This window comes from Oncorhynchus keta, chromosome 15 (genome assembly GCF_023373465.1).
Source record: "Oncorhynchus keta strain PuntledgeMale-10-30-2019 chromosome 15, Oket_V2, whole genome shotgun sequence".
NCBI classification, from domain to species: Eukaryota; Metazoa; Chordata; class Actinopteri; order Salmoniformes; family Salmonidae; genus Oncorhynchus; species Oncorhynchus keta.
This window is the reverse complement of record NC_068435.1, coordinates 35,688,458-35,716,000: the sequence shown is the minus strand read 5'-3', so window position 1 is coordinate 35,716,000 and position 27,543 is coordinate 35,688,458. Positions and strand designations below refer to the sequence as shown.

At 44.2% G+C, this 27,543-nt stretch overlaps 1 protein-coding gene across 2 annotated transcripts; it reads left to right on the top strand.

The window, feature by feature from the left end:
- The first annotated feature begins 15,533 nt into the window (after nucleotides 1-15,533).
- LOC118394855 (uncharacterized) lies at nucleotides 15,534-27,333 on the top strand. 2 transcript variants are annotated; one of them, XM_035788451.2, is made up of 5 exons: nucleotides 15,534-15,873; nucleotides 16,467-16,793; nucleotides 24,763-24,951; nucleotides 25,066-25,223; nucleotides 25,363-27,333. In XM_035788451.2, exons 1-5 carry the CDS (start codon nucleotides 15,807-15,809, stop codon nucleotides 25,411-25,413), a joined length of 792 nt encoding a protein of 263 aa, XP_035644344.1. In that variant the 5' UTR covers nucleotides 15,534-15,806; the 3' UTR covers nucleotides 25,414-27,333. The 2 variants fall into 2 exon arrangements, with proteins under 2 accessions (XP_035644344.1, XP_035644342.1); XM_035788449.2 differs by having other exon boundaries at nucleotides 15,535-15,873; nucleotides 24,637-24,951.
- The last annotated feature ends 210 nt before the right edge of the window (nucleotides 27,334-27,543 follow it).

Sequence of the window (27,543 nt, the reverse complement as noted above, 5' to 3'; positions counted from 1 at the left end):
CACTCTGACGTCAATGGGGCGGCAGGGTAGCCTAGTGGTTTGGACTAGTAACCGGAAGGTTGCAAGTTCAAAACCCCCGAGCTGACAAGGTACAAATCTGTCGTTCTGCCCCTGAACAGGCAGTTAACTCACTGTTCCTAGGCTGTCATTGAAAATAAGAATTTGTTCTTAGCTGACTTGCCTCGTAAAATAAAAAATTGCAAATGTCATCAAAAATATATTCAAACACTTAATGAGAGCCCATGAGGTCATGTTAGGCAACATTTCTACAGGCTATGCAATAGAGTGAGAGAAAAAAGTTTTTATGGCCTCTAATAAAAAGCTTTCTATAGGCTAGGCCTACTATATTTATTTCTCAACTTTCCTAATATTAAGCACATTGCTTCTCTTTACAACAAGAGTATAGCCTACCTGGCTGGCATGAAAATGAACCACGGGAAAAGTGTCCTGGGAATTTTTTTTAAAAATTAAGCACATTAATCCGCTTTTCATCCGGTGTAGAGCCTAACTGGCTTATTAGTAACTGGAATAAGATAGGCTGCGCTTGAGTTTCATGTTTGGGGAAGATAATTTTCACCATAAAAATGCACCTTTATAATAAAGCATTACATGCATAATCGCATCTGTGGTCACTAATTGATTGCATTTTGAAACATTTGCACTAATAGCCTACTGCCGTGTATGCATTGTTGCACTTATAATGTGAAGAAATAGCCTAATATTTTAAGCTAAACATTCTGATCTGTTGAATCAGCCTCATTGCTTTTAAATGTTTTTTTTGATGCTAGAGGTTGTATTAATCTTAATCTATCGCGTCCCACAACTGTCCCAGACTATGTTTGCAATATTTTTTTCTTGCACAGAATAACAAGTTGACAAACAGAATAGGTCAACTTTTTTACAATTGGGGATAGTAGATTGACATAGGTGAGTGTCTTTGCTGTTTGTTAGGCCTACTCATCTTGTTGGCTGATGAAAAGTAAATGTGGACAGTTCTTCCAACATCTTCAATATGCACCTTGAAATTCAATAAGGATTTGTGCAGTTGCGTCCCTGATGTCTCTATCTTCACTTGTAGCCTGTAAGAAAAGACCTGAGATACCTGTGAGAAGGAAACGATCGTGTGACGGCCATTGGCTAATAAGAATTTAGATATCTGAGAGTCATGTGAGTAGAGGGGCTTCACATGCAGCCGGGAGAAGGGAATCATAATGAATATATTATTATTATTATATAATATATTCAGCTCAAGGGCACAATGGCCACTGGCTGTGAAAGGCATAGATTTTTTAGGGGGCATTATGGCGATGCAAATTTGGGAAATTTGAGGCATTATCAAGTGCTTGTCAAATGAGAGACTTGTGAAGTGTGTGCAGCCTGGCCAAGAAACAAAGCAGACCTCATGCCTTTCATGCTACATTTTTCAACTCATCGTTATTGTTGCGTCATGCAGCCTTAGAATGTATAAAAAAATTCTAACATATAGCCCAACGTTTATCACAACTAATGTTGCATATATAACTCGAAATTAAGAACATAGGAGGAGGAGTACCTGTTTCTTTGTTAATGCTCAACACAGAATAGAATGTGCACTCCCTCAAATAATTTTGAGAAAATATCCTTTCAATTTTATTCAGCCATGTTCAATTTGTGTTCTTCATAATACATTAAATAATGCCGCAGAATTCTAAGCAAATCTTGTCTAAATGATCTAGTGTAGCCCGCAGCCAAATGGCATAGGTAGATCAGGTAGGGCCTGACTTAAGAACAACTCAGAGTATTTCTTCTGAAATAAACAAAATTTTCTTCATTTTATTTTTCTTTAGACCTGTCTAAAATATATCATGGATTTATTGTGATGGTGTAGGGTATATATATATTAAATGGATTTATTGTGATGGTGTAGGGTATATATATATTAAATGGATTTATTGTGATGGTGTAGGTAGGGTATATTTATTAAATGGATTTATCAGACTTTTTAAAATGTGGATGTTCCAAAGGTCTGCATCAGTGGTGCTTGAAGTGACTAAACTGAACTTCCCGCTTCATGCAAATTTGTGCCAATGATGTGTTTTTTGCTATATTTCATTTAGGGCTGGGTTTATTTGAATGGTACCACCCACCAGCATGGCACTGTTTATTAATCAGAAACACCTGCAAAGTTTGAGAGGTCGCAAAAAAGCTGAGCAATATAATAGATCATATTTGGCTACAGCAAAGATGATAGTTCACTCAGGCCTTTTACCATTGAAAAAAAAAATCTCAGTTCAGTCTACTTTTTATATAACTAGGCAAGTCAGTTAAGAACAAATTCTTATTTACAATGACGGCCTATCCCGGCCAATCCCTGACGATGCTGGGCCAATTGTGCTCCGCCCTATGATACTTCCAATCACAGCCAGTTGTGATACAGCCTGGATTCAAACTAGGGGGTCTGTAGGGACGCCTCTAGCACTGAGATGCATTGCCTTAGACCGCTGTGCCACTCGGGGTGGTCTCCCATAGACACCAATGCAATAGCAGCTGGGTCAGGTCTACTTTGTTCATTGACTTTCATTGAGCCCAAAAAAATAAAGCGAGTGGGGTGTCTCGCTTTCTCTTCCGTCTCAGGTTTTGACCACTCTCACTGCTTTGATTGGTACAGTTAGAAATCACTAGTGTCTCGACTATAATGAAAAGGCACCTGCGAAAGAAAATTCCACTAACTAGTTTATCTATTTTGTGCTGTTACATCAAGTATTGATGTTTCATTTCGTGTCCGATGCAGTCAGGGTGTTACATATAATTTGCAGCGTGCATCATGAGCTAAGTCATTGTAGCCTATCATTTGACTTCCCCTCGCTGTGAGAACCCTGCTATCCATATTACAGAAGCTTCATGTTATTCTTTCTATTTCTACGGCAGATTCGAGGCCACAATTTGTGGAAGATGCCAAAACTTTGGAGATAACAATAGATGGCAAAGTCAAAGATACTGGTTTCCCCTATCCATCTGTGGCAAAGTTTTCCCTATATGCTTATGACAAATCCAGCTCCAGATCCAGCCATAGCTTAGCTGGCTAATCTTTTGCATAAGGTGTAGCAACAACAGATACTATTAGTTAGCTAGTTAATGTTAGCATGCTAGCTAGCTACACTGACAGCTGGAAATCACTCACAACATTCCAACCCCCAATTCGTGAATATCTATGAGCAGCCTGCATCATTCTTCAGAGGTGGAACCTAGAGGTCTTCACAGGTCCAACAGACCCGAAATTCCGAAATCCGACCTGAGGTTTGATGCAATTTTGAAACCTGTATTTATTTATTTTATCATTATTATTAAAATTGTATATATCATTATTTGTATTATTGTAGGCCCATTTAATAATCAAAACCAGTTCTTTAAATAAGCAACAAACACACATTTTGTTCAGACATTTTCGTTGGCTAAGTTATGTTCCGTCTTTTTAATTTTGTGCTTCGTATTTAATTTACAAACCATGTTTTTTAAATATGCAACAAATTTTTTATTTAATTCTGTTGAGCCATTTTCTTTGGCCATATTAAGTTCCAACTGTAATGTTGTGTTTGACACAATATAATAGAACTACTAGTAGGCCTAGGGCTACTCACACTCAAACCATGAAAAGGAAAAACAAAAGAGGGCAATGTGCAAAACTTAATTGAATGCCGCAATAAAATAACATGTTTGTATTTTCCCTATAAACAATGACTTGACTTACTTTTGAAGTTAAGAAACTTTGTGAAGGTTTGGTGTGGTATGGCTATTATTAGCTACTGCAGGCTTATGAAGGCAGTGCGCACTAGCGACAGCTGAACTTGAGTTGAGGAAGAATGTTTTAGGCCTGCCAGAGTTACTCCTTTAATCTAACAACATAATGCTTAAATATTCGGATCGAAAATTCACGAATTAGCCTCCTTCTGTACATCAATATCTGTATAGCAGTAGTGGCTTATCTGACAACTACAAAGAGATGCATGTCGGTGTTGGGAACATGGTGCCAGCATATCTCTATCTTTCTCTCGCTCTTTCTAGGCTGGCCTAAGCTTCTCTTCCTTTACATTTTTTAAAATATGAATATCATACGGTGGATGCCTGGGCCTATAGGTGTATGCAATGCCCTGATGCATTTAGCGCTCAAATCTCTGACAACTGAACCGTGAGGTGGACAATTATTGTTTTAGGGAAGTAAAAACCAAGAAAACAATAGGCTATAAACTTTTGAATATGCTGCACATCGAAACACATTATTATAATTTAAAAAAAATTGGCAGTTTGGATCATTTAGCCAATATCGCTCTGAACGCGTCTCTCGTATCCAAACCAGCAGGGGTCTGTTTGGGTCTGGTTTTCCTTTTTGGAAAGGGTCTGACTGTCCACTGGTCCATTCGGAACGGGTCTCCGTTATAAGAGTGATAATTTATGCATATCGGGTCGGGTGGGAAAGCCATGGATCCATTTCGGAAAAGGTCCAACTTTTTGGACCCGTGAAGACCTCTAGTGGAACCTAAAGGAAAACTTCTGCTATAGGACAGGAATGAATTCAAAATAGGGGCGACATTGGCCACTGGTGTGCGCTTTTAGCACAGCCACAATGTCCGAAGGCCCATCTACTCAACCAATTAGATGGAGTGTGATGCCGGTTTACTGTTTGTGCGAAACTACCAATCAGATGAGGTGTATGGCGACCAGCTTGCAGGGGCAGATGAGGCTCTTATTTTATCTATTGATCCATCAATGATTTGGTTACTTATTAGAAATCAAATCAAATCAAATCTTTATTTGTCACATACACATGGTTAGCAGATGTTAATGTGACTGTAGCGAAATGCTTGTGCTACTAGTTCCGACAATGCAGTAATAACCAACAAGTAATCTAACTAACAATTCCAAAACTACTGTCTTATACACACAAGTGTAGGGGGATAAAGAATACGTACATAAAGATATATGAATGAGTGATGGTACAGAGCGGCATAGGCAAGATACAGTAGATGGTATCGAGTGCAGTATATACATATGAGATTAGTATGTAAACAAAGTGGCATAGTTAAAGTGGCTAGTGATACATGTATTACATAAAGATGCAGTAGATGATATAGAGTACAGTATATACGTATACATATGAGATGAATAATGTAGGGTATGTAAACATTATATTAGGTAGCATTGTTTAAAGTGGCTAGTGATATATTTTACATAATTTCCCATCAATTCCCATTATTAAAGTGGCTGGAGTTGAGTCTGTGTGTTGGCAGCAGCCACTCAATGTTAGTGGTGGCTGTTTAACAGTCTGATGGCCTTGAGATAGAAGCTGTTTTTCAGTCTCTGGGTCCCAGCTTTGATGCACCTGTACTGACCTCGCCTTCTGGATGATAGCGGGGTGAACAGGCAGTGGCTCGGGTGGTTGTTGTCCTTGATGATCTTTATGGCCTTCCTGTAACATCGGGTGGTGTAGGTGTCCTGGAGGGCAGGTAGTTTGCCCCCGGTGATGCGTTGTGCAGACCTCACTACCCTCTGGAGAGCCTTACGGTTGTGGGCGGAGCAGTTGCCGTACCAGGCGGTGATACAGCCCGCCAGTATGCTCTCGATTGTGCATCTGTAGAAGTTTGTGTGCTTTTGGTGACAAGACAAATTTCTTTAGCCTCCTGAGGTTGAAGAGGCGCTGCTGCGCCTTCTTCACGATGCTGTCTGTGTGGGTGGACCAATTCAGTTTGTCTGTGATGTGTACACCGAGGAACTTAAAACTTGCTACCCTGTCCACTACTGTTCCATCGATGTGGATAGGGGGGTGTTCCCTCCGCTGTTTCCTGTTTCCTACTTCCTGTGGCTATGATGTACAGTACATACTCCGATGGAAATACAGATGCATTTACATTTTGATTTATTTGTCATTTTTATTGAACTTTTATTTAACTAGGCATTTACATTTGATTTATTTGTAATTTTTATTTAACCTTTATTTAACTAGGCAAGTCAGTTAAGAACACCTCTTGTAACTACCCATCCCAGATCCGGGAGAATTGTCATCAACTGACACTAATTAGCACAAAGCAACGGACAAAAAATCTTACTAGTAAATATTCATAGTCATGAAATCACAAGTGAAATATGTTCAAACACAGCTTAGCCCTGTGATCTCAGATTTTGAAAATATGCTTTACAGCCCAAGCAAGACAAGCATTTGTGTAAGTTTATCGATAGCCTGGCATAGCATTATGCCTAGCTAGCAGCAGGTAATCAATCTGGTCACGAAAATCAGAAAAGCAATCCAATTAAATCGTTTACCTTTGAGCTTCGGATGTTTTCACTCACGAGACTCCCAGTTAGATAGCAAATGTTCCTTTTTTTCCAGAAAAATTATTTTTGTAGCCAAAAATCAATCTGGTCCGTTAGTTCTTCACGTTTGGCTGAGAAAATGACCGGAAATTGCGGTCACGACAATGCTGAAAAATATTCCAAATTAGCTCCATAATATCAACAGAAACATGGCAAACATTGTTTATAATCAATCCTCAAGGTGTTTTTCAAATATCTATTCGATAATATATCCACCGGGACAATTCGTTTTTCAGTAGGACCATTTGGAATAATGGCTACCTCTGTATTTTACTCGAGAATCACTCTGTGAGACATCAGGTGACCAGTTTCGCAATGTAGCCGCTTACGGCTATTTTTCAACATAAATGTGTAAAACTATGTCACAATGCTGTAGACACCTTGGAGAATACGGAGAAAAAGTAATCTGGTTGATAGCCCATTCACTGCTAAATAGGGACGCATTGGAACGCAGAGCTTTCAAAACATGAGGCACTTCCGGATTGGATTTTTCTCAGGCTTTCGCCTGCAATATCAGTTCTGTTATACTCACAGACAATGTTTTTACAGTTTTGGAAACTTTAGAGTGGTTTCTATCCTAAGCTGTCAATTATATGCATATTCTAGCACCTTGTCCTGACAAAATATCCCGTTTACTACGGGAACGTTATTTTTCCGAAAATGAAAATACTGCCCCCTAGTCACTAAAGGTTTTAAGAACAAATTCTTATTTACAATGAAAGCCTACCAAAAGGCAAAAGGCCTCCTACTGGGGTTGGGATTAAATTGAAATATAGGACAAAACACACATCACGACAAGAGACAACACTACATAAAGAGAGACCTAAGACAACAACATAGCATGTCAGCAACACATGAAAACACACCATGGTAGCAACACAACATGGCAGCAGCACAACATGGTAGCAGCACAAAACATGGTACAAACATTATTGGGCACAGATAACAGCAAGAAGGTAGAGACAACGACACATCACGCGAAGTAGCCACAACTGTCAGTAAGCGCGTCCACGATTGAGTCTTTGAATGAAGATTGCGATTAAATCGGTCCATTTTCAGTGTTTTTTGCAGCTTGTTCCAATCGCTAGCTGCAGCGAACTGAAAAGAGGAGTGACCCAGGGATTTGTGTGCTGTGGGGACCTTTAACAGAATGTGACTGGCAGAACGGGTGTTGTATGTGCAGTATGACAGCTGCAGTAGGTTTTGTAACATTCTCATGCACATAGTGTCTAAAGTACTTACTCTCACCACTTCTGAGTCTGAGCCACTTTACTAAGGATGGTCTTGATCAATGTGAACACCGGCTGTAAGACCAACACCACCTGACAGAGCACAGACAAAGTCAACAAGATGACAATAGTTCTGGGTAGTGAGAGAGGTTCCGAGACAGAGAATGGGAGAAAGTGGGAGAGTGTAAGAGAGGGCAAAAGAAAGTGAGGAAGACCGAGTTGGGAGGAGACTCACAGGGTTTGGGTCTGGCCTGGGCTGGGGTGGTGCCCTCTGATCCCTGGTCCTGCCTGCTGATGTCCAGCGTAGTGAACAGACTGGACAGCATGCGCAGCATGCGGATGATACATAGCTTAGTAGTGGGGCTGGGCTACAGAAAGGGCAAAGGAGAGATCAGGACAAAATTAATATAGAGATACAGTGGGAGAAAAGGTTACAGTAAGAGTGGGTGGAAGGATAAAACAGGCAGGGAAGAGACACAGTATGCAACCTATTTACATTGCATTTTACTGTATTGTAAGTTTGTGTCCAACACATATTTTATGTGGTTGTATGGAAAAAGGGCACTGTATGAGCACCATTTCCTTGTTCTTACCTCATGATGTGCCAGTGTGTCTAGTCTCTGGACGTAAGGGTTGATAAGAGAGGTCAGGCTGGTCAGAATCTCCTCTACTGGGAGGACAGAGAAGAGGAAGTGCAGGCCCCGCATCTGCACACACACACACACATGGACACACAAATGGTCATAAATTCCATCCCTACACAGTAAATAAACAGTTAATCACCAGCAACAGTCTAACTTGATTATTTTCAAGACAAGGAATTTATACTGATCTTGTGGATTTGCTTGACCAGTACGTCCTGTGCAGTGGCGAAATTCCCCACACAATTTTAGATGCACGCCAGCAAAGACACTACACAACACAACACTAAAGAATACTTTAATTGCACTATAACGGCGACAAGCTGTGCCAACAAACTGTTAGGGCCTACATAAAGCTGTCCCAAGAGCAGAGCTTTCTTTCCAGCACCATGGAGTGAATCCTTACCACCGCTTCACCTGGCTATCAGCGGAGCCTTGTCTGGCAGCGAAACAGTTCATTCAGCCTCGTTTACTGCCTTTTTAAAAGACAGCTGATATGGCTGACTTGCTTAAACAAATGTGGTTTCTACTGACAATTGAGATGTACAACCTATGGCATAAGGGAATGATGAGTGGATAAGAGGCATTCTGTAATTTTGCGAAATTAAGAGGTGAAAATTGACCAAATTATTAGGGTAAGACACATGGGCTAGTAACAGCTTACAACACAACATTCACATAGTATTACTTTCTTAGCTACAGTATACATACTGTATATCTCCACGGCCATGTTGAAGAGCTCTGGGTTGGACAGAGCAGCGAAACAGTCTTTCAGCAACCCTCGCTCTACCCATGCAGGGGAACATCCGGTCCCACACAGCTGGACAGGCAGCACAGGGCCCGCTCCTTCACCTGGCTGGGGGTCTCCTGCCTCTGGAGCAACTGGTGCAGCAGGGGACACACAGCTGTCCATTCCCCAGCCAGAACCTCTCTCAGCTGGACACAACAAGCCGTTGGCAGCCGGCAGGAACTCCTCTGGCAGCACAGTAAGGAGCTCCAGCAGGGCCGGACAGTGGCGTGGGTGTTCACTTCCTCTTCCGTACCATCTCCTCCACCTACAACCCCAGCCCCACCCTGATCCCCAGCCCCAGCCTTCTCTGGATGGAAGAGCCTGACCATGTCAACCACAGCCTTGGTCCAGGCCTGAGGCATGGTGTTGAGGGCCAGGGAGGCCAGGGCCAAACACAGCCTGGTCAGCACCATCTTGGACCCTGATGAAAAGTGGGAGATGTGGGTGTGGTGCTGGTCTGTGGGGAGGTCAGCCCAGTGGAGGGAGATCTTTCTGTTGAGGATGCTGACACCAAAGAACTGAATTTCGGGAAGCTGTTTTGACAATGGTGTGATAATGAGAAGATTACAGGTTTATACAGGATTATGAATTGGGATATGGAGTGCAATACAAGCAGGAAAGGAATTATACTACACAACAGGTTGTGTAGAAAGTACAGGGGAGGTTGTAGGATGGTGCTGGAGCGGACCTTGTCTGGGCTGAGCAGAGGCCAGCAGAACTACCAGGCCTGAGGGGAGATCTGGGCCTGAGTCAGCCACTGTCCTTATGCTCAATGTCTGGGTCATAGTACAGCTGGTGGAGGGCCTAGGGAAGAGGGAAGAGGGAAGAGGACATTTTCAATTCAAATGATTTAATTTTCAATAGGGATAGAAATGTGAAAATGACAATGCCACTGATAAAGAAGGTATGCTGGTGTAGCAGCCAATAATGCACACAGGATGGCCAACTGCATCAGTCTGAGTGTTGTTGCTGATGGCAACTAATCCCAATCACATGGTGGTGGTTATAATTAGCACAGTATGTTACTGATATAAGGGTTATCCCACCAAATGGGTACAATTTGGACTTTGCCATTTTTCAATTTTTTTTTTTTAATCCAAAATATTCTAAAAATCTGAACACCCTAAGTAATGAAGGACATATTTAACTTCCAAGAAATCATATTTTCTCAGGCATAAAAGCCCTATTATTATCGACAAGTTTTCTTATATGGACACCATTTGTCTTCAACCCCATTATGGACACTATATGTAAGTTGTCTGAATATGATTATAAATTATAGTTGTAATAAAATAAACATTTCCCTATTAATCATATGTCCCGGAAATTAATTAAATAATTGCAAATATAAAATATATATAAAATCACACACTTGCTATACTAAAGCCTGAAATGGATACTTTGTGTGTCAGTGGCCTTATACATTTTTTGCAAAAGTATGGTTTCACTTCAGAATTTGAACAAAAATCTATATTCTCATGATTGCTCTAAACATTTCAGACAGCTCAACAAACATCAAATTCATATTTAATTTCCTTTACAACATTTTATCACAAAATTGGCATGTAACAGTTTTGAGACTAGGGTAACAGAGTTACAAATATGGCTTCCATATAAATTGGTTTTGATTTACTATAAACATTGTATTTCATAGATATAACTATGAAAATGAGGACAATAGATATCTATTTGAATTAAACTGAGTTTAACTAACCCAACTGCAGTAAAAAAAAAATAATTAAAAACATATCAGAGAATAACATTGAATAGGTCATCAGAACAAGTCATCTTAAGGCACATTTTCACTGCAGGACCATGAAGGGCCGTGAATATCATGGTTCTTATTTCATTTCCATTTGCCCATGGCCCGCTTGATTATTTGGAACCAAACGGGATATTCAGCCTGGTTTGATATCTGGTACTGACCTCCAACCAAGTAAGCCGGTGGGTGGGGTCACAAATGGCCGTACTCAATGATTGGTCTCACACAATGATGTCACAGTGTCGCGTATGTTGTTAATATTCATGCATGAGTCACTGACGCTATTTTTATAAGAGAAGGTCAATCTGCAAATTGAAATCAAAACTGGATGGTGTTCAGAGGTAGTGTCACGTTCTGACCTTAGTTCTTTTGTTATGTCTTTGTTTTGGCCATGGTCAGGGTTGTCTATGTTAGCTTTTCTATGATTTGCTATTTCTGTGTTTGGCCTGGTATGGTTCTCAATCAGAGGCAGCTGTCGATCGTTGTCCTTGATTGAGAACCATATTTAGGTAGCCTGTTTTCTATTGTGTTTCATGAGTGATTATTTTCTGTTGTCTGTTGTGTGTCTGCACCAGCCAGAACGGTTTTCGATCGTTTCTCTTTGTTATTTTGGTTATTTCCGTGTTCATTCTAATAAATATGGACACATACCACGCTGCACCTTGGTCCTCACCTTCTTCCACCAACAACGGCCGTGACCGGTAGATGGGAGGGGTTGTGAGGAGATGAAGGACGGGCCTAAAAAAAACAAAATATAACTATTGTAAAAATAGATTGTGTCCGTAAAATGTATATAGTATGTATAAGCTGGAAGTAGAAGCCTAAGTGTGGTTGTTTATTAGTTTACTCCAATTAGGGGAGGGACGGTAGGGTTAGAGGAAAATAATGAAGGAAAATAATTATTCGGGAAGTATTCAGACCCCTTAAATTTTTACACACTTTGTTAGGTTACAGCCTTATTCTAAAATGAATTAAATCGTTTTTTTTCCCTCATCAATCTACACACAATACCCCATAATGACAAAGCAAAAACTGTTTTTTTAAAACATTTTTGTAAATGTTTAAAAATAAAAAAACTGATATCACATTTACATAAGCATTTCGCTGCACTCGCAATAACCTCTGCTAACCATGTGTATGTGACCAATAACATCTGATTTGATTTGTCTTCAAACCCTTTACTCAGTACTTTGTTGAAGCACCTTTGGCAGCCATTACAGCCTATAGTCTTCTTGGTTATGACACTACAAGTTTGGCACACCTGTATTTGGGGAGTTTCTCCCATTCTTCTCTGCAGATCCTCTCAAGCTCTGTCAGGTTGGATGGGGAGCGTCGATGCACAGCTCTTTTTTTTTTTAGGTCTCCCCAGAGATGTTCGATCGGGTTCAAGTCCGGGCTTTGGCTGGGCCACTCAAGGACATTCAGAGATGCTGCCACCACAATGCTTCACCGCAGGGATGGTGCCAGGTGTCCTCCAGATGTGACACTTGGCATTCAGGCCAAAGAGTGGTTTCATCAGACCAGAGAATCTTGTTTCTCGTGGTCTGAGTCTTTAGTTGCCTTTTGGCAAACTCCAAGCGGGTTGTCATGTGCCTTTTACTGAGGAGTGGCTTCCGTCTGGCCACTCTACCATAAAGGCCTGATTGGTGGAGTGCTGCAGAGATGGTTGTCCTTCTGGAAGGTTCTCCCATCTCCACAGAGGAACAATGAAGCGTGACCATCGGGTTCTTGGTCACCTCCCTGACAAAGGGAGGTGCCGGGGTAGCCTAGTGGTTAGAGCGTTAGAGCGTTGGACTCGTAACCGGAAGGTTGAAAGTTAAAATCCCCAAGCTGACGAGGTACAAATCTGTTGTTCTGCCCCTGAACAGGCAGTTAACCCACTGTTCCTAGGCCATCATTGAAAATAAGAATTTGTTCTTAACTGACTTGCCTAGTTAAATAAAGGTTTAAAAAAAAGTTTTTTAAAAGGCCCTCTCCCCTGATTGCTCTTCCTAGAGCTGGGCGGCCAGCTCTAGGAAGAGTCTTGGTGGTTCCAAACTTCTTCCCTTTAAGAATGATGGAGGCCACTGTTTTGGGGGACCTTCAATGCTGCAGAATTTTTTGGGGTACTTTTCCCCAGATCTGTGCCTCGACACAATCCTGTCTCAGAGCTCGACAGACAATTCCTTCGACCTCATAGCTTGGTTTTTGCTCTGACATGCACTGTCAGCTGTGGGACCTTATATAGACAGGTGTGTGCCTTTCCAAATCATGTCCAATCAATTGAATTTACCACTGCTGGGCTCCAATCAAGTTGTAAAAACATCTCAAGGATGATCAATGGAAACAGGATAAACCAGAGCTCAAGTTCGAGTCTCATAGCAAAGGGTCTGAATACATTCTGTAAATAATGTATTTTTGTTTTATTTTTAATACATTTGCAAAAATGTCTAAACCTGTTTTCACTTTGTCAGTATGGGGTAAAGTGTGTGTATATTGAGGACTTTAAAAAAGATATATCCCATTTTAGAATAAGGCTGTAACGTAGCAAAGTGTGGAATAATTCAAAGAGAACACTTTCTGAATGCACTGTATGTTTACAAAAAAATATGGGGGATTGGAAATGACGCAGACAATCACATTGACGGAAGCCACCATCTATCTGCAATGTAAAAGCTGATATACCCCCCCAAAAATAAAAAATAATATATAAGTGACAAACTCAACCCTGTCAGGCTCACAACCTTGTTATGATCAAACAAGGAACAGGGTTGAGTGTGACAGGTTTAGTTTTTTTGGCTCAATATGTCCACTGCTCCTAATGTGGTGAAGAACAGGAGACCACATGGCATGCATACAATGAATAAATTGCATATATCTTTTTCAATAAAAAAAATATAGTTTCAATAAGTAGCAGTTTTTCAATCTTTATTTCATGTAACAGAGATGTGTGGTTGAGCTTGATGACCCCAATCTAACAATACAAATGGATCAAAGATAGATATCAAATGTACCTGTCTTTGCACCATGTTGTTCAGAAGAGTTGTATAATATAATTTCCCGTTGATCATGTCACATAACGATAAGTTCACTATTTTGGTTGGTTGGCGTAACGGGGTTGAGGGTAGACTGAGGTATGCAACTCAATAGTGTGCTTTTAATCAATAATCATGAATTTATTTGGAAAGAATTACATTCTCAGCAAAAGAGCACAATATATACATATGTTTACATCAATGGAAAAATGTATGGATTATTTGAAAATGTTATTAGTCTCATCCGAAGTACAAATTAAGTGTAGGCCATGGAGGACATGACAAAACGCCTGGTGTCAGTTGAATACATATTTTCTCATATTAAAAATACAATGAATGTAACATTTCTTAACCTTCATTACATGGGACATTTCAATTTATATAAAAAATGCTTTTAAAATTAGATTTTGGTGACCCAATATGTAAAATACACTTAAAGGTCAGAGGGACTCAAATCATATTGGTGTCAGGGAATGACCCACAATATTACAACAGCCTCCTTCCTTCTATACCCCATTGAACTAGTTTACTGCATACAAACAGCCCATTGCCTGTGAAATGTGATTCAAACAGGCTATTCTGTATTTGTTAAAGGTCAAAATTCCATTGCAATTAGTCTCTGCATTTTTCAACTGTAAACCAAGACTTTAATTTGTGCAATTAGGTTATTTGGTAAACAATATCATTGTCACATAGCATATAACCATAATGTTGCTGAGATATTTAGAAAGCCTGGGAGAGACAAATATTTGTTCTACAGCTGCACAGACTGAGATGAACAAGTTGCTTTCAGACTGAATGAGAGCTGTGTTTTGGTACTGCATCAAACCATGTCTCTGTTGCACACCGTATGAGTTTGACAACTTACCCCCTCAACGTTCTCCACGGTTAATTCTTATGACACCGGGTTGGGGCTCTACTGTTGGCTATAGGAGAAAATCAGTTAATGTCCACACTTATGTTGTTGCGCCTGCCGCCCACATTCCGTGGGCTTTAAAAAGTCTCCCTCTATCAGTCAATGCTGTTGATGACACAGAGGTGGCCCCTGCCAATAGGCTAGGCTAGTCAAGGTCAAAAGTGAGTTGTCGGGAAAGGTTTTCAGCGTTCATTGTCCTGTTGTGATTGACACATGCTGACCATGGTACTGACCACAAACCAACAGGTCCAGCAGCACATGACAGGATCATGTTGAAACACTGACCTCTGTTGGTAGATTTGGCGAATGTTTTAAAAGTTTAAGAGGAAATACTGGTCTATCCAACAGTCTATCACAGGAGGCTGCTGAGAGGAGGACGGCTCATAATATTAGCCGTAAAGTGGGTGAACCACACGTGTGGAAGTGTCTGCTTTCTATATACCATATACTACGTGTTTCCTTTATTTTGGCAGTTACCTATTACCAGTCACTAGTTATGTACTGCAAATGGAATGGCATCAAACACCTGTTTGATGTGTTTCGATACCATTCCACTAATTCCGCTCCAGGAATTACCACAAGCCCATCAACCCCAACTAAAGTGCCACCAACCTCCTGTGTCAGGTCTATATAATTTTCTTACAATCATTTAAACATAGTGAATCTTTACAACAGATCTATAACTCTGCCTGTGTAGGGCCTATCAGTATTTCTGATTAAGGAATGCCCAGAAATGAGTGTTTTACCCAGTGCGCACGGAGCGGGGGGGCACGCGGTGCAGCAGTGACAGCTGGGGGGTGGCACGCCCCCTCAACGTGAAGGGGGGCGGTGACACATTCAGAACACACTGTGGGCTTTGAGTTCCATCGACAGACGTCGTCCTGACGGAGCTGGGCAAAACATTTGAAACTGACATTGCGCGACGCGCTTCACATATCAACCCCACCCCTTCTCTCCAATGCCAGTCCCCTGTATGTATTTTTAGCAGTGATGTTCACTGTCAACTAATCTAACGGAAAGAACAGAAAAGAACACGCTCCAGCAAAGAAGAAGATAACTGGCATTATTGCGGTTGAGCGTTTAGTCATCCACGGGAAGCAGCAAGTGAAATGAATATTGAAAATAATCTACTGCTTTGTGCCTTGGTGATCTTTACCCGTTCATCGGAGACAAAGGGTAGGCCTGGGTGTCAACCGTGTGTGTGATGTGTTTTGAGTAGACAGCCCGCTGAGCAGAGCGATATTTTGTGCTCCACATTCAGTCTACCTTGTCATCGCAGTATGTTCTGATGACAGTAGGACAATCTGTATAATGTAGGTTACATTTAGATGTAGCCTAATGTTACCTATTTTATTTGGCAGTGTTCATTGATTGGTTATACACTAGGACTGCGTGTCAGTGCGGGTTATTATCAGTTTATTATAGTGAAGGAAGTTTCTATTGACACGAATGGGCCAGTAGAAATACTCTTAGAATTTCTCAAACATATAATCAAGCATTATGTGTAGAACACCATGTCTGACCAGAGGTCACTCATCCCAAATTGTGTTGTTGACACTAATTACAGAACAACATTCACTTCTGTTCAACAGCTGCGTGTGTCACACAGTTACCCTGGAAACACATGCTGTAGGCCTAATGATATGACTTTCCTACTTATTTCCCAGTCATGTTTTTGTAAAGTCTATTAGCTATTTCATCTATTCACAACAAAATAAAACACCAGAACATTATATTTCTACAGTGACCTCATCATTCTTTTCTTGCAGGTCAGAGCACTTCTTTGCCCCCTGTCACCCCAGGCGCCTTCCAGCATGAGGGCGTGTCCACTGCATCCCCAGTCTTCCCATTGGTCAATGAAGATGAGGAGGAGCCAGAGCCAAGTCCTGCCAAACAGACCTCTCCAGACCAAGTGAATGGAGCCCCAACCAAACCAGCTTTTATTGACGGCGACAGGCTGCTTCAATCAGAGTCTGTTACAGATGCTGGTGACTGGGATGACATGGCTCTGACCAATCAGATGACCACGTCTCTGCCTGCACCTGCACACACAGTCAACACCGTTACCGCCACCCAAGACAACGCCACTCTCGCAGGTACAGTAACCCAAAGGATATTTGACTTCTATCAAAGACATTAAGCCTGCCTATATTCCCCATGAGGTAGCTGGTACCAGTGGACTGTGTACAGTCTGAAAATAGAGAGCCGCATTCTGCAAAAGCTGCTTGTTTGCAAACACAGAAGCTTGCCTCAGGTTCCAACCCACCGCCAGGCAGCATACCAGGGGTATAGAAAGTTGAGGGGTGTAGAGTGGGATGTGGCAACGTGATGTAGGAACTATCGTTTTACTGGACGGACAAATATAACTCTCTCTGTCGATGCTGAGCGTGTCTTCTGTGTCTGACACCTCTTCTGTCTGACACTGAAAAAACACACAATGTTACATAACAACATCCAGATTTCAGTCTCGCTCTCTCCCACTCTCTCTCTCTCTTGTGCACATACTTGCGTTGTTTGTCTAATTCCTCTCCTTTTGATTTCAAATAATAAGCCAAGCCTAATTTAGGAGAATCAGGAATGATGGTACATGAAAAAAGGCTTGGCATTGCAGAACCTTTCTCTGTATCTTACTTAGAGATCCTGTATGTGTACACTATGTAATACAGTTATTATACATAGTGTACAAAACATTAAGAATAGCTTCCTAATATTGGGTTCCGACCCACCTGCTCAACAGAACCCCCCAAAGGTGCGGACTCAACAGCCTCAATGTAGCGGTTTTCTTCCGTTGAAGGAGAGTCGGACCAAAATGCAGCGTGGTTAGTTCGATACATCTTTAAGAATGAAACCACGAACAAACAAAAACAACAAACGGAACGTGAAAACCTATACAGCTTTTTTTTTTAATGAAAAAATAATTTATTATCTTCAATACCATTCATTCTTTACAACTCATAATTTTCATACATACTCAAATAATGGTATTTTAATTAAAATAATTTAACTAAACATAAACCCCAAACAAAACATCTTCCCTCCCCGTCCCCCTACAAAATACCTTTCCCTATCTCCCCGTCCCTAATCTATCCCCTTACAAATCTAAATGACACCCAGCCTTAAACCCCCCTTCCACCTCTCCCGAGCAGCATGCTGCCCCCACTTCCTCTTCTCCCTCTTCATCCTCCCCCTCAAATCTCCTTCCACCCTCCTCACTATCCCTTCCACCCCCCAATCTCTCCCTGTCTTCACCATGTTCTGCCTGGCTTCCCACAGCCCCCGTTTAAAGAGACTCATGAGAAGCCAGAGCAGAAACCTGTCCCTATCCGTCCCTCTCGCTCTCCCTACACCTCTCTCTAACCTGGCCCACGTCAATACAAAATCCCCCCTTACCAAACCTAACAACACCCGTGCCCTATCCCATACTACTCCGGCAAAGGCACAGTCCCAAAAGACATGGCGCACAGTCTCCTCCCTGCCACAAGAGGATCTTGGACAGGTGGGGGATTGCACTAAACTATACCGGTACATGATGGAACGTACCGGCAAGCACTTATGGAGGCTCAACCAATTCAGGTCCTTGAGCCTGTTGTCCAGACCACGCACCTGCACTCCCTCCCAGACCACTTCTGAGATGCCCACTACAGGCGCCGGACTCCCTGCCTTTCTGACCTCCTCGTACAGGTGCCTGTGATCTAAACCCACTCGGGCAACTTCAACCTCAGTGTGCGCACGCAGCCACTTGGCCGCATGACCAAAGTTCCACGGCAGCTGTTCCGCCCAAGGACCCGTGTTAGACACCATTACGCTTCTCGCCTGATACGAGAAGAACACCCGCAGGAGGTAACCGGACGGGTGTATCACTGGATGAGCAAGCTCCGTTAACAAGAAAGAAACAAAAATTGTGTCCAGCTTGAGGGGGAAATGTGGTACCCCCTACCTCCCTCCCGATGGGACAGATCATGCGTGCCCTGGCGACCCATTCGCACCTGCCACTCCACATGAACTGAAACACAAGCCTCACTAGAGGCCTCCTCAGACAAGCCGGCAATGGGTAGATGTACGCCAAATACAAAAGAGACGGCAACACATCCACCTTTAGGACCAGGACTTTTCCCATAAAAGACAAATACCTAGCCTTCCACATTGCTAGCTTCCTCTGTACCACTGCGATACGCATGTTCCAGTTTAGCGTCGCTGAGCCGGAGGTCTCAAAATGGACCACGAGAATCCTCAGGGCCCCCTCACAGAGAGAGAACCCCCCCAGGCACATCCGTTCTACCGCGCAATCTTCCGAAAAACTTGACGGAAGACTTTGCATGGTTCAGAACTGCTCCCGACGCTCGGGTGAAATCCCCAAAGATGGCAAGGGACCTTGTCAGGCAAGAGTCCTTGCACAGCAGCAAGGAAGTGTCGTCGGCGTAATACGTTATCTTAACACGCAGCCCACCACTTCCAGGGATCAACAAGCCTTCCACCCCTGTGTCTGCCTTAATGGCAGCCCCCAGAGGCTCTATGTACAGAACGAAGAGGAGAGCCGAGAGTGGGCACCCCTGCCTGACCCCAGACGAGAGGTCAAAAACGTCACCCAAGTGACTATTTACACTAACTCGGCACCCGCTCCGACATATAATGTACGAATCCAACGTATGAACGTCTCCCCAAATCCTAATCGCCCTAACACTCTGAATAAAAAGGATCTATTCACGCGATCAAAGGCTTTCGCCTGATCTAGCGCTGCTACCATTAAAGGCAGTCCTCTATCTTCAACCCAAGCGATGGAGTCCCTGATTAACTGTAGTTTCCATCTAATAGAGCGGCCCTCTACCCCGCAAGTCTGATCCTCATGGACGACGTAGGGAAGGGCTGTCCGCAACCGCTCTGCTAAAACCTTTGCAAGTTGCTTGTAATCTACACACAGCATGGTCAACGGCCGCCAGTTGCCAAGGTTTGTTATTTCCCCCTTCTCATATAAAAGTGACAGCACACCAACAGCCATTGATCCCCCCGGGACCCCCGTCTCAAGGATGGCCTTCAAGACTTCGAGGACCACTGGTCTAAGTATACCCCAAAACTTGAGATAAAACTCAGCCGGCAGCCCATCCATCCCAGGCACCTTCCCTTTTCCCATCCTCCTAAGAGCGCTCTCAACCTCTTCTAGTGAAATCTGGGCCTCCATCACTTCTCTAATGTCCTCCGGCAACCGCCTGGACAAGTGTTCTAAAAACACATTTCCCTTCTCTACATCTATTTCCCCTTAAATAAACCTTGGAAATGATCAGTTGTCACCCTGACCATATCCTCTGGTTCTCTGACTATACTACCATTTTCTTCCCTAACGCCATGCATTACCTTCCTACTCTGTCTGGCCCTAACCGACTTAAAGAACATAGCAGAACAAGTCTCATTATGTTCTAGAAAGCCACTATGCACACGCGCCAGGAAAGCTCAAGCCTTCCGCTCCTGCAACTCCCTGAGCTGCACCTTTAGGGTTGTGGAAATCTCCCAGTCACACGACCCGCTGAGGTTGCCTGCCTCGTACTCAAGTTCAATTAACCTTTGGATACGATCCACCTCCCTCCTCTCCTCCCTTTTTTTCCTCTTGCAATACCCTATTATAAAAGCCCTAATCCTCACCTTAACTAATTCCCACCACTCTAACACCCCCTCGCACATGGACCGGAGGCCTTCAAGCCTCCAAAAGAAACCCAAAAACCCGTCAACAAAAGCCTGCTCCTCCAGCACATCCCGATCTAACTTCCAGTACCCCCTACCAAAGAGGCAGACTGGCGACCCCACCTGCAGGAGCACCCCGTCGTGATCCGAAAAGAAAACAGGCAACAGCCGCCCAGACAACTTTACCCAAAGACCTGGGTACAAAAATATAGTCGAGCCTCCGCTCAACCCCCCTGGAGTTGCGCCATGTAGGACCGGCCATTTTCGGAGTAGTGTGCAGACCACCATCTACCAGACCATGGCAAGCCATTAGCCCGGCAATGGCGCCTGCACTGCTATCCCCCCCTATTCCTAAATCTGTATTAGAATCCCCCCCAATCACTAATTTCCTATTTGTGACACACAGGGGCGTCAGACAGTCCACCATCTCCCTCCTGTCTGCCACCACCTGTGGCCCATACACCACCACTAATCTAAATTTACAATCCCTTATCGTGACATCCACCCCTATAACCCTCCCCTGCATTACCACAAAAGAATCCTCCACTTTGACCTCCCTGTGCCCACACAAAATCCCTACCCCCGATGAGTGCACCCCCCCAATACCCCAAACCGACTCCCCCTTGTCCCACTCCCTCTTAAACCTACTAACATCCCCTCCATCCCTCAGGTGAACCTCCTGTAAAAATCAAAAATCAAACCCCACACCCTCCAAATAACTAAAAACCGCCCTCCTCTTAACAAAATCCCTTAAACCCCTTACATTTAAACTAACAAAAGTAAAATTAGACCCCATGAAAGAATAAAATAAAAACATGTAATACTCAAATTCTAAACCCAGACAGAAAAAAAACAGGAGACTCACCCGATGCTCCCCTGCTCCATATCTACCGGTGAGAACACCATCCGTACTCCCGACATCCCCCCTCTTCCTCCATCTCACCAACCCAGGATGCAGGAATAGTGTTTGGCTCCGGGGTGCCCTTCTCTTCTCTTCCAAAACAAGGAAAAAAGAAAAACCAAAGTGACTGAGCCTATCTGGTGAACACTAACACAGAGACAGGAGCAATCACCCACGAAACACTCAAAGAATATGGCTGCCTAAATATGGTTCCCAATCAGAGACAACGAAAATCACCTGCCTCTGATTTAAGAACCGCCTCAGGCAACCATAGACTTTCCTAGACAACCCTACTCAGCCACAATCCCAATACCTACTAAAACCCCAATACAAAAACACACCACATAATAAACCCATGTCACACCCTGGCCTGACCAAATAAATAAAGAAAACACAAAATCCTAAGACCAAGGCGTGACAGAACCCCACCCCCCCCCAAAGGTGCGGACTCCCGGCCGCACACCTAAACCCATAGGGGAGGGTCCGGGTGGACGTCTGTCCACGGTGGCGGCTCCGGCTCGGTACGTGGACCCCACTCCAACCAAGTCTTAGTCCCCCTGTAACGTGTCCTTTGATTGGCGACCCTCGCCGCCGACCTTGGCCTAATAACCCTCACCAAGGACCCCACTGGACTAAGGGGCAGCTCGGGACTGAGGGGCAGCTCGGGACTGAGGGGCAGCTCGGGACTGAGGGGCAGCTCGGGACTGAGGGGCAGCTCGGGACTGAGGGGCAGCTCGGCACTGAGGGGCAGCTCGGCACTGAGGGGAAGCTCGGCACTGAGGGGAAGCCCGGTACTGAGAGGAAGCCAAGTACTGAGAGGAAGCTCAGGCAGGTAGTAGGCTCTGGCAGATCCTGGCTAGCTGGTGGTTCTGGCAGATCCTGGCTGGCTGGCGGATCTGGAAGAGTCTGGTTGACTGGCAGATCTGGAAGAGTCTGGTTGACTGGCAGATCTGGAAGAGTCTGGTTGACTGGCAGATCTGGAAGGGTCTGGTTGACTGGCAGATCTGGAAGAGTCTGGTTGACTGGCAGATCTGGAAGAGTCTGGTTGACTGGCAGATCTGGAAGAGTCTGGTTGACTGGCAGATCCTGGCGGATCCTGGCTGACTGGCGGATCTAGCTGCTCTGGCTGCTCCATGTAGACTGGCAGCTCTGGCTGCTCTATGCAGACTGGCAGCTCTGGCTGCTCTATGCAGACTGGCAGCTCTGGCTGCTCTATGCAGACTGACAGCTCTGGCTGCTCCGTGCAGACTGACAGCTCTGGCTGCTCCGTGCAGACTGACAGCTCTGGCTGCTCCGTGCAGACTGACAGCTCTGGCTGCTCCGTGCAGACTGACAGCTCTGGCTGCTCTGTGCAGGCTGACAGCTCAGGCTGCTTCGTGCAGGCTGGCATCTCTGGCTGCGCTGAACAGGCAGGAGACTCCAGTAGCGCTGTAGAGGAGGAAGGCTCTGGCAGCGCTGAACAGGCGGGAGGCTCCGGCAGCGCTGTAGAGGAGGAAGGCTCTGGCTGCGCTAAACAGGCGAGGCGCACTGAAGGCCTGGTGCGTGGTGCTGGCACAGGTGGTACTGGACCGAGGACACGCACAGGAAGCCTGGTGTCGGGAGCTGCCACCGGAGGACTGGTGTGTGAAGGTGGCACAGGATGGACCGGACCGTGAAGGTGTACTGGAGAGCCTGAGAGCATGACTGGCACAGTACGTGCAAGGCTAGGTAGGTACACAGGAGGCCTAGTGCGTGAGGCTGGCACAATTTTCACCAGCCGACTAACACGCACCTCAGGACGAGTATGGAGCGCTGACCCAGGTGCCATTAAATCCCCGACACGCTCCGTCGGGTGAATATCGTATTTAAAGCACCAAACTAGCAACTCCCTCATAACTCTCTCCTCCACTTTCCCCATTAACTCCTTCACAGTCTCTGCTTCACTCACCTCCAACACCGGCTCTGGTTCTGGTCTCCTCCTTGGCTCCGCAATATAAACAGGGGGAGTTGGCTCAGGTCTGAACCCTGACTCTGCCACACTCTCCCTGAGCCCCCAAGAAATTTTGGGGGCTGACTCTCGGTCTTCCGTCCGCGCCGCCATGCTTGCTTCGCCAACTCCATTCTCCGATAACCTGCTTCGCACTGCTCCAACGAATCCCAGGCGGGCTCCGGCACTCTCTCTGGGTCGACCGCCCACCTGTCTATTTCCTCCCAAGTAGTGTAGTCCCGACATTGTTGCTCCTGCTGCCGCTGTTGCTTCTCCTCATACCAGCGCCTCTCAGCTCTCGCCGCCTCCATTTCTTCTTTGGGGCGGCGATATTCTCCAGGCTGATCCCAGGGTCCTTCTCCGAACAATTCATCCTCCCAGGTCCATTCCTCTATTCGCTGCTTCTGCTGTCGCTGCCTGTCACCACGCTGCTTGGTCCTGGTGTGGTGGGTGATTCTGTAACGGTTTTCTTCCGTTGAAGGAGAGTCGGACTAAAATGCAGCGTGGTTAGTTCGATACATCTTTAAGAATGAAACCACGAACAAACATCTTTAAGAATGAAACCACGAACAAACAAAAACAACAAACGGAACGTGAAAACCTATACAGCCTATCTGGTGAACACTAACACAGAGACAGGAACAATCACCCACGAAACGCTCAAAGAATATGGCTGCCTAAATATGGTTCCCAATCAGAGACAACGAAAATCACCTGCCTCTGATTAAGAACCGCCTCAGGCAACCATAGACTTTCCTAGACAACCCTACTCAGCCACAATCCCAATACCTACTAAAACCCCAATACAAAAACACACCACATAATAAACCCATGTCACACCCTGGCCTGACCAAATAAATAAAGAAAACACAAAATACTAAGACCAAGACGTGACACTCAATTCGTAGAGGCATGTACTCTACAAGATGTCGAAAGCGTTCCACAGGGATGCCCTTGGCCCTTGTTGACTCCAATGCTTCACACAGTTTTGTCAAGTTGGCTGGATGTCCTTTTGGTGGTAGACCACTCTTGATACACACCGGAAACTGTTGAGCGTGAAAAACCCAGCAGCGTTGCAGTTCTTGACACAAACCTAAGCCTGGCACCTACTACCTTTTCCCGTTCAAAAGTACTTCAATCTTTTGTCTTGACCATTCAACCTCTGAATGGCACACATACACAATCCATATCACAATTGTCTCAAGGCTTAAAAAATCCTCTTTAACCTGTCTCCTCCCCTTCATCTACACTGATTGACGTGGATGTAACAAGTGACATCAATAAGTGATCTTAGCTTTCACCTGTATTCACCTGGTCAGTCTGTCTTGCAAAGAGCAGGTGTTAGTACACTCAATGTATAATAATGTTGTAATTCTATTTCTCTGGGACTTTCTCTCAGACAGCTCCTCCTCCTCGTCCCCTGTAAAGAGCACCTCCCTTGCAGGACTGACCTCCACCCTAGGGGACACAACATACCCTGTCCCTGCTGGAGGCCACCTCACCACCTCTACTCCTCCTGTTTTAGATACCACCCCACCTCCATCCCATGTTTTAACACCGATCCAGTCCTCTGTCCAACCCAGCACCCCAGCACTGACCCCTGCTCCAACCCAAACCCTCACCACGGAGCACACCAAGACCTCCACCCCAGTACATGTCCCTGCTGGCCCGCCTCACCAGGAGGTTCCATCAGAGCTCACCGTTGGAGATGAGGGTAAGGGGAGAATTTACCAATTAACCAATCAACTAATTCACTGATTATCCAGATAGCAAATTACGCATCAAATTAGCCAATGAATCAATCAAAGCATTTGACATTTTGTTTCAGACAAAGGGCCACACCTCCACTCTCCTCTGGACCCTTTGCTGGCTAGCCTGGTCTCTATCTTTATCATCACCACAGCCATCGTCTCTGTTGTCCTCTTCCTCAAATTCCGCCAACGGACCGATCACCCTGACTTCCACCGACTGCAGGATCTACCCATGGTGAGCATCCTCTACTGGACATGCTAGATTCAGGTCTTCTATGGCATGTCATTTGATGTGGGATATATGATTTCGATGAATTTGAAGTGATCTAGTGTTTTTCAACATTAACTAGTCCTATTCTTGTCTTCCTGTCCAGGATGACTTGATGGAAGGCACACCACTTTCCAGATACACTTACACCTACTGATGACGGAACCCTCTCATCATCAACAGTCAACTTTACTTCTAGCCCAGCTACACAGCAGACACCCAATCGACCACCGTTTTGGATCCTGGCAAAGCTTTTGACTGGATTGGAGGCCCTCTGCCAGTGACCATGTTGCCTCACTATGATTCCCCCTGCCGAGCAGTTTCCAATTTGATTGTATTATGTTAACAATTAGAAGGCATTCAATACCCAATCAGGGGTTGCAGTATTAGGACATCAGAGGTTCCGTTTCGACATTAGGCCAACACCATCATTATTCCCTTTGAAGCTTTCAGACATTTCATCTGCACAGAGGTCTGTTTTGTTCTTTGTAATGTACCCCCCCCCCCCTCCTTATACAGGTCATACACAGCACAGACCACTTTATTGTGCTATAGAAACAGTCACAGTGCCCTCTAGGGGATATGAGTGGAAGTGGAGTCCCCAAATTAGTTGGTAATGTATGAAGAAAACACGATGCCACATTTGATGATGTTGCCAAGGACCATGATAGAGGGGAAATAGACAGGGAGTGAAAGATGCTTACTGTAGAGGGACCATAGGTGATTTAAATGTTCACCAGTCTCCATGTTATGGGACTATTCTAATCCATTACCTGGCCAAACATTTTTTTTAAATATATCTTGGCAAGTCAGTTAAGAAAAAAATTCTTATTTACAATGACGGCCTAGGGTTAACTGCCTTGTTCAGGGGCAGACCGACAGATTTTTACCTTGTCAGAAAATTGATTAGCTGTTTCGGTTACTGGCCCAACGCTCTAACCACTAGGCTACCTGCCACCCCATGAGTGAAGTATTCTTTCAAACCAGAATGCCTAGTGGGTTGTCTTAACAAGGGCTTGAGTTTCTTGAAAAACACCCATCCTTGGTCTTACTTGCATGAGAACTGGTAAAGATTCTGTAATTGTAACCCCAAAAAGGCAGGGTAGCCTAGTGGTTAGAGCATTGGACTAGTAACTGAAAGGTTGCAAGATTGAATCCCTGAGCAAACAAGGTAAAATTCTGCCGTTCTACCCCTGAACAAGGCAGTTAACCCACTGTTCCTAGGCTGTCATTGAAAATAAGAATTTGTTCTGAACTGACTTGCTGAGTTAAATAAAGGCAAAATAAAAAACATTTAACCAATGTACAGAGAGAAGTTCATTTTTTAGGGGGTAGTGACAGAAAGGGGGTCCCCTAGAATAAGGGTGACTTGATTAAAAACCATATCTAGGTCTCCTGAGTAGGGCAGCGGTTTAATGCACTGCATCACAGTGCTAGAGGCATCACTACAGACCTGGGTTTGATCCCAGGCTGGATCACAACCAGCTGTAATCAGGAGTCCCATAGGTCGGTGCACAATTGGCCCAGCGTTGTCTGGGTTGGGGGAGGGTTTGGCCAGGGGGGCTTTACTTGGCTCCTTGTAGCAGGCTGGTCGCCTGTCGGTAGACTTCGTCATCAGTTGAATGGTGTTTCCTCTGACATGTTGGTGTGGCTGGCTTTTGAGTTAAGCAGGCAGGGTGTTAAGAAGCTTTCATGTGAAAGTGATCGGTTAAGGAACTTTGTGAAACACAAATTATGAAAAATGTTACTATCAAAATGTGAATGCAAAATGTACACTTACATATTTATTAACTATTCAGTTGATAGTTGTCTCACCAAATGATCCTTTAGATTTGTAAATTGGAAATACCTAAATGAAGAAACAGCAATGTCTAAGAACTGAGGTTTTAAATTACATCTAGATTGAAAATGACATGTTTTGTCTTGCACTGCAACAAATCACATTTAGTGTTTAACTTGTGATTTACCTGTAAGTGCCTAAAGTGATACAGGATGATATACAGTTGCAGAGTTAACTGTAAGAAATATGTTTTAAGGACTTGTTCCTTTGTTTGATAATAAAACTGAAACCCTTTTAGCTGTGTGCTTTCAACTCTTCAGCAGATGAGGGATTCACAAGTTTAGAGAGTTATTGTATTGTTACTTAGTACAGTCCCCAGCCTTAATCCAAACCTATTCAACAAATCAAGGACAGAAATTGCCTAATGGCTAAGGTAATAGTGTGTTTGTGTCTGCATGTAGACTTAGAGGTAGTGTGTGAACTTTGGACAACTATGCAACTCAGAAC